The following is a 7991-nucleotide window of genomic DNA, read 5'->3' as shown; positions in this document are numbered from 1 at the left end:
AAAAATATAAAATTGATTAATCATATTAATTTTAAAAATAATAATAATAATTTTTATTTTTTATAAAAAGAATATTTATTATTATAATATTTCAAATACATTTATTACTATAATATATCATTAAAATATAAAGCTATGTAAATTAAAAACAAAGGCACATGTAGGTTTAGCATAAGAGAGAATTTAATGATAAAAAATTAAAAAAATATTGTTTACACTCTTGTAGGGGTAAGAGAGAGTGTAAAAATATCATTTCTGATAAATAATATATATGGTATATTTTTTTAAAAAAATTCAAACTTTAAATGACTTGTCAAACATGAACTAAACCAGTACCATTTCAAGTTACTTGTTAGGGTGGGAGAAACTTACACATGGATTGTGAAAAATAAATTTTACGAAAGTATTTCCAAATTCATTTCGGAAGTATATTTTCGGTATATTTTTTTAAAAAGAACAAATGTGTGGCTTAGTTACACTTAAATTTGATGCAGTTGACGTGCATCAAATTTTCATAGAATACTTCTTCACCACTTAAGAAGAAGTAATCTCATTATTAATTAAAGTGAACTATATTGGATTCAAGCTGAATTTTACGAGTTATTTTTGACTCATTTAATTTATGAATCAAATTCAATTAGTTATCAAATTAATTTAAAATTATTTTTGAATCGGTTGAATTTATTATATGAGATTAATTATTATGCACTATAAATATAAAACGAGTTATAGTCAAATTTATTTTAATATCCAACGTTTAAGATAAGTAAAATCATTTTCCAATTAAATTCAATTAAATCTTTATTATATTTATGAGACCTAAATGTGAAAATGGTCACTATATTTTTTTTTGGAGTAATGGTTAAACCTTTTGTAAAAAAATAGAACCAAATTCCCAAAACGGTAAAGAAAATGTTTGAAGCAACATAAACCCACACAAAAACTCTATTCCAGCCAACGTTGTTGTTCCTCACCGGAAGAGATGTCTCTGCGCATGTCAATGTCAAAATTGCTCAAAAAACTTCGCTTTCCAGCTTCCCACACCTTCTCCGCCTCTACAGTTACCCAAAATCCACTGCCCATCTCATTTTCCGGTACCATTCATACTTACTCCCCTTCTGATTTGATTTTGATGCCGCTCTTTACATTCTCTCTGTGTTTTTCTCTAATTCTATGTATTCAACCTTATTGGAGTTGAAAACAGAACAGAAAATTATTACTTCAATTTTTCAGGAAAGGAACTTTCCCACTGGTATCAAACTGGTGCATATGGTTGGAGAACAAATCTTAGAGATCCTTGTTTATGGATTGTTATATCTGGACATGTAGGTATGCTTTTGTTATAGGTGTTTTTCCATACAATATGTAATGATGCAATCTCTGTAATTTCTGTCATGATTATTCTGTCTTTTGGTTAAAGTAGTTCAATACTCTCAAATAGTTTACATGAACTAGTTTGATTTTGATGTAGTTGCGACACTTGGAATTGGTGCCAACGTTGCGTTTGCTGAAGACGTATCGTCCGAAACATCTTATGATAATAGTACTGGTGGATTGAAAAAAATTGAGGATGGTTCTGTAGCGTCAAATATACATACAGCAAAATGGAGAGTTTTTACGGATAAAGGAAGAGAGTTTTTCCTAGAGGTTTGCAGTTTCTTCGTGTTTCCTTGCTTTAATATTCTTCAATTATTTTGTGATTGTTGTTGATTGTATTATTTTTCTGAGTTCTTCTAGGGAAAATTTGATGATGCTGAAAGACTCTTTCTTGCTGCCATACAAGAAGCTAAAGAAGGTTTTGGCGAGCAGGATCCGCATGTTGCGTCTGCATGCAACAATCTGGTTGTTTATCTGCACTAGCTAGTTGTTTCTTTCATAATTGGTTTGGAACTATACAATATTCTCGTTCTTGGAATTCACAACTATTGTTAAGGTTAATTATGAAAATAAATGAGTCTGTTATTACACAACTCAAATTTCTATTATTGTCTTTTCAGGCAGAGATGTACAGGGTCAAGAAGGCATTTGACAAAGCAGAACCATTGTATTTGGAAGCTATCAAGATCCTAGAAGAGTCGTTTGGTCCTGATGATGTAAGGTAGGGTTTAGTTGCTGTGAAACCATTATAAATGATGCTTCATCTACTTTATTGCTTAGTATGTGGCATTACCAATTTGTTGATTAATAGGGCAAAAATCTTTCACTTGCAGTGGATCAAAATAAAATTTCTATCAAATGAAATTGATTCTTCCTCTTTTCTCTATTATAGATTTGCTTACTCTTCAGTATTTTGTTCAGTGAAGATAAATCAAATAAAATCTAAAACCTATGGATGACTATGATCGTGCAGGGTTGCGGTTGCTGTTCACAACCTAGGGCAGTTCTACCTTGGACAGCGGATGCTGGATAAAGCACAAGTTAACTATGAGGTAATTTGTTGAATTTAACAATCCTGATCTTGATGATGTGTGTGCTGCTTTGGATAAAAACACTGTAATAAGTTTGATTAGTATAGTGCATAAATAAACGTTAAATTAAATGACCACGTAAAGAAACTAAAGCGCTCTTCCAATTATCTAGGCATATAAAAATCGTTTGATGTTTGAGCCACGAGTTCCAACAGTACCCAATATACTGCATGTGATTGGGATGGATATGTGCATTACGGAAATATTTCAAATATTCTAGCATCAAATTTTCCTTTTCTTTGAGTGTCTTTGTATTAAATTGAAAATGCTTTTGGTATAAATTTGTGACATAGAAATAACACTAAAACTGTAAGCAAAATTTTATCATAGAAATAACACTCAAACTGTAAGCAAAATTAGTAGAGTAAGATCAAGATAAACCATAGGTCAAACAATCAAGAAAGGTTTGGATTTACATTATGACAAAATATTATGGCGTTGTTTGATCCATATAACAATTAACAACCCATCTAATTGGAAAAGACTTTGTTGTGCAAATATTTTGATCATTTATTCATTGTATTTTGCATTATTATAGTAGCAGAACAAATTTCATCACTTTGGGATCTTGTAAGTGGCTAGTTTGTGTTGGATATTTATGGTCATTCACTCTACAACTTTACACTATTTTTTTGTGGCAGTAACATATTTTCCTAGTGCTGTTAGTCTATTCCTTTGCATTCATTCTATTATACTAACCACCTTCTTTTTTTTGTTTTGTTTTTTAACAGCGCGCTTTGAAGGTATAGACCTACTATGCTCATGAAGAGACAGTTATTTTCATCAGTATCTGTAACCGCTTTATAATTCATTAGTATGTCTTAATATCATTCCTATGTTTGATGATCTGAGGCCATGCTCTCTCTTAATCTTAATGTCTATTTTTTCAGATAAAACAGCGTGTTCTGGGATTTGGCCATTCAGAATGTTCTGATACGATGTATCAAATCGGCATGGTAATTGTTTGTCCTTTCACTATAATCTTTTCAATGTTTGTTTGCCTTGTTTAGTGAAACAGTCTAATATTCTCTATAGATTGATTTTAAGATGGCAATATAGGGTATGAAACAAATGGCGTTTTTGGTTTATTTTCTATTTTCATTTTCAAAGGGTATTGTTGAGAGTTCCACATTGAATGAGATATTGTATGAAAATGTGCTAATAAGTGGGAGACATCTCTCACCTTACAAGTCAGTTTTCTAGGTTGAGTTGACTCACCCCAAATTCTAAGAGGTATCAGAGCCTATCTAAGATTTGTTGGGCCACTCAAGTCACGCTCAAGATGTTCAGTCTTGGGCGTGACAGGTGTGTGTGTTTTGAGAGTCCCACATTTGATGAACTATGACATGAAAATGTGTTTATAAGTGGGACACATCTCTCATCTTGAAATCCAATTTTGTAGAGTTGAATTAGGCCCAACTTAAATTCTAAGATATGTTTGCAATAATAGTTTCGAAAACTATAAGAAAAGTTATTAAGAAAGATTTCGAGTTTATTTTTACAATCTTTTCTGTACATGCCCAAACCACTTAAGTCTATTTTTACAATCTTTTCTTGATATTGACATAAAAAAGTATTTCTATCCTCTAATTTCTCTTTCATGTTTTCTTAACAAACCTCTAAAACTAAAGTGTGAATTAAGGTAATGCCTGAAAAAACACTAAAATAAAGAAGTTTGCTTTGCTTTACTTATATTTGTTTGGTTTGCATCGCGAAGCAATGTTCCGTGTTAGCTTGGTAGTGGTTCAGAATTCTAAGAGTTAAGGGGATTATGTAATTTCTTTACTCAATATGTAATTTCCTTGTTGATGACTCTCTTGTAGTCTTCTCTCTTCTATGCTTTTTTTTTTCTTTTTTTCCGTGTGTGTGTAGCTCAATTGGACCTTAAGCTAGGACATTTATGTTCAGGTGCTGTATCTTCAAGGAAAAGAAAAGGAGGCTGAGACCATTATTAAAGACTCTATAAGCATGCTAGAGGTCGTAATAGATTGTTATCTACCTTCAATTCCCTCATCTGTAGCGTTTGGTAAATTTGATCTTTCTTTAAGCCATTTTGTTTACCTGTGCAGAAAAGTGCCGAAGGGGAGTCAGTTGTATGCATTAAAAGACTTCGTTTCCTCTCACAGGTCTTTTTTTTATCCTTTTGGTCCCTGAAATAGTGAAACTTCTTTGATAGATATTGATCTGTACCAGAGAAGAAATGGATATGTATATTTTTTTAAATGTTTATAAGAATGAAAAATCCCTTCTTAGTGAAATAAGGTTTGATTGTTGGTGATAAGGATGAAAATTCCCTTCTTGAATTTAATGTGCCAACTGCCAAAAAGGACGAGCCACATAGGACATGATGTGAACAGAAAATATCATCTAGGTGGAAAAAGGGCATTTGGACCTGAATAAAACTATTCTAGTATATTTGAGAGGTAAGCTAGTTGTTGTACATGTATGTGCTTTAGATACAAAACTAAATTTTATATAAAATAAAACCATTTTTTTGGGTCTTAACCTAACAACTTAAACTTTGGTTAGAGTTTGTTTTTGGCATTCTATTCGAGATTCTTATACTGATTGCAAAATAGTTCGATCCAGTTTGGTCTCTCCCAAGTTCTTTGTAGTTTGATTAAATTTTTCAGTTTAGGACGAAATGTGTTTGTGCATTGGTCACCCTCAAAGGGGTTCAGTTCCCACTTTTCTGTCCTAACTTCCTTAATGGTATTAAGCTATTGCTATAATTTTTTCAGTTATATTTGAAATCACATCGTCTTGATGAAGCTGAGATGGTCCAGAGAAAGATACTGAACATAATGGAATTGTCAAAGGTTCTTTTTGCGAACTTCCCTCTCCTCTTCCGCTTTCAATTCGATTTTCTTCTTTAATATTGGTGCTCTTGCATGCATAAATTAAACAGATGAGTTCCAACTTCTGTCTTTGATTCAGAATTAATTGTGATAATCTTGATGAATGAAATAAGAAAATGTTGCCAGAATAGAGATATTTCGTAATCTGTTATTATCGTTAAAAACATGATGCAATTTGTGTAATACAGGGGTGGAATTCTTTGGACACAGTTATTGCAGCTGAATCCTTGGCCTTGACACTACAAGCATCTTCTGAAACAAAACATTCCAAAGAGCTTCTTGAAAGGTTACCTTAATATTATTCGTTCATCAAAACTTGGGAACTTAACTTTGTCATTATGCAAATGAAATCCTCTGTCTGTTTCTCTTGCAGATGTCTTGATGTCCGGAAAACCTTACTTCATAGTGATCATATTCAGGTTTGTTGTTCCTTGATAACAATTTTGGCATTTAGCATTTTATTTAGATATCAAATCCCTTAAAATTGATTGCAAAACTGATATACTTACACACAGTATTGTTCTTATTATATGCATGCTAATGCTCGAGATGAATATGTTGCTTTATTTAAATAAGATAAGATCGTGATTTTTTTTTATCCATGGTCAGATTGGTGCAAACCTACTTCATCTAGCAAGAGTGGCAATGCTTGATTACAGCCAACACAAAAAATCGGATGTTTCTAAAGCTAAAGCTGAGCTTGATATAGCAAAGGATCATTTGCGTAATTCCATAAGGTATCTATTACTTTGACGTGCCTAAGTCGTTCATAACTATTTTACATATAAAGAACAAATCAAATTATCACGTTTTTTCATATATTTTTTAACTGCCGATTATTCTTTTCTTCATACAGTGCAGTTTACATGTATGTTAAAGCCATTTTCCTTAGTTATTTATAATATGTGCCAAACACGGATTATTAAAACAAACACGAATTCAAATCGCCAATTAATCATATACTTATTTTGAAGCAGTACTTGATAACTCACAGCTATATCAATAGTATTTTCCACTTAATGTATTTCTCTTTTACCTATCTCAGGATCGCGCGTCAATGTTTAGATAAGGTATTGAAACATAAAGACAAGTCGAAGAAAAACAGTTTGGTTGGACGTTCTAGAAAGGAAGCCCAAGCAACACTTGTCATATTGGTTGGTTTATTTCCTCATTACTAGCTTTCTCTTATGCATGTATATTAAAATAGAACTGCGATATGTACTCTTTTGTAAATAAAAGTTGATTTGTTTATTAAAGTAGGAATGTAATTTTGCAGTTGCAATCACTCAGCACTCTTTCGTCGGTGGAGTTGGCTAAGCAAGAATTGCAGGAGATTCAGGTTAGATTATGTTGAGAATCCTGCCTTAGGTGTTATATTGCTTAAAAAACGTTTATTAGTACGAGACATAAGATGAGTTAGAGTTAGACCGAACTCAAGACAATTTCTAATATAATATTAGAGCTTAATTGAAGTTTAAATAGGTAAATTTAAATGTAAAATTCTAGCACATAATACCAAATTTATAAGTGACAGAAGTTCTTCCCCTTATATGTCGGTTTTGTACTTATAAGTTAGATTCAACTCAAATGAGTGCAATCCTTCTTAATTCATATTTCTATTTTGCCAAGTAGGAAGGGGAAATTAACCTTAAGGCTAAAGAGGCACTTCTACAATGCATTGCTGCTTACAACGAGGTAAGAAAGAACAAACTATTTTGAGTCTAGTTTTCCTAGGGCGTGTGCTTTTTTTTATTGACTTAGATGTTTTTTTAATCAATGCTCTTTTTGAATTTTTAGTATCACAACCCTACTCTTGTTTTGCAGTTTGTTGTACATAAGAAGTCCATTGGTGATTCACCTGAAATAAAGAGCGAGTATCTTTCATGTTTTAAGCGTGCTCAAACCTTGCTTGGCAAGAAACTTGATGGAGAGGGTATCCATAAGCTGAATCAAAAGAAATAAAGAAATATACCACACGTGATTAGGAATGTACGTCTGACCAGGCTTATAGCAAATGTGAGATTCTATCACAAATGTTGTTATTGATAATCAATCACACAAAGCATTTTGTTTTGCTTTGTATGATTACTAATTACATTAACTTGATGTTGAATTGTTCTATACTTGTAGTTTTCATTCAATCATTTTAAATTCATTGCATGTAAGATGTTGTGATTACTAATTATTCTTATTCATAATCACATAAAAGCAAAATAAATTTATTTTTCTCTCTCTTTCTTTCTTGTACCGTCACTCTCTCTACTTTCTCCAACGAAAACAACAAACAATCCTTTTTTTCATCTTTCTCACTCAATAAAGGGAAAAGGGAAATGATGATGGTGGTGGTTTTATAGTTGTTGTAAGTTTTCACATGATGACGGTTATCGTGTTTGTGTGTTTATGAGAGTTTGTTTTTTAGTTGAATAAGTGAGAAAGAAATATTGGAAAAGTGGGGGTGCAAGTTGGAAATGATGGTGATGTGTTTTAGCTTGGTATTAGTGAAGTTGAAGAAATGGTGATGAAAGTGAAGAAGATGTAGTATGAGAGATTAATTTGTTATGGTTGTGGAAGTTGTATGGAATGGTGAAAAATGAGTGGAGTAGTATGAGAAAGTATGTTAGTATGTGAGTTTTTTTGTTAACACGGTGAAGAATAATGGAGGTGA

At 32.1% G+C, this 7991-nt stretch overlaps 1 protein-coding gene across 7 annotated transcripts; it reads left to right on the top strand.

Annotated features, from left to right (window-relative positions):
• The first annotated feature begins 875 nt into the window (after window positions 1-875).
• On the top strand, window positions 876-7554 carry LOC127083788 (uncharacterized). Of its 7 annotated transcripts, none has more exons than XM_051024121.1 (18): window positions 876-1094; window positions 1210-1325; window positions 1456-1647; window positions 1738-1842; window positions 1998-2098; window positions 2351-2429; window positions 3200-3211; window positions 3359-3424; window positions 4377-4445; window positions 4538-4594; window positions 5210-5287; window positions 5515-5612; window positions 5700-5745; window positions 5936-6063; window positions 6372-6480; window positions 6603-6665; window positions 6959-7021; window positions 7151-7554. In XM_051024121.1, the coding sequence occupies exons 1-18, from the start codon at window positions 983-985 to the stop codon at window positions 7286-7288; spliced, it is 1632 nt and encodes a 543-aa protein (XP_050880078.1). In that variant the 5' UTR covers window positions 876-982; the 3' UTR covers window positions 7289-7554. The 7 variants fall into 7 exon arrangements, with proteins under 7 accessions (XP_050880078.1, XP_050880079.1, XP_050880080.1 ...); XM_051024122.1 differs by having other exon boundaries at window positions 877-1094; window positions 1210-1329; window positions 1472-1647; XM_051024123.1 differs by having other exon boundaries at window positions 878-1094; window positions 1234-1325.
• Window positions 7555-7991: the final 437 nt, after the last annotated feature.

The sequence above is a fragment of the Lathyrus oleraceus genome, chromosome 5, assembly GCF_024323335.1.
Source record: "Lathyrus oleraceus cultivar Zhongwan6 chromosome 5, CAAS_Psat_ZW6_1.0, whole genome shotgun sequence".
NCBI lineage: Eukaryota > Viridiplantae > Streptophyta > Magnoliopsida > Fabales > Fabaceae > Lathyrus > Lathyrus oleraceus.
Note: the sequence above shows the minus strand (reverse complement) of the source record. Positions and strands in the feature narration are given on the sequence as shown.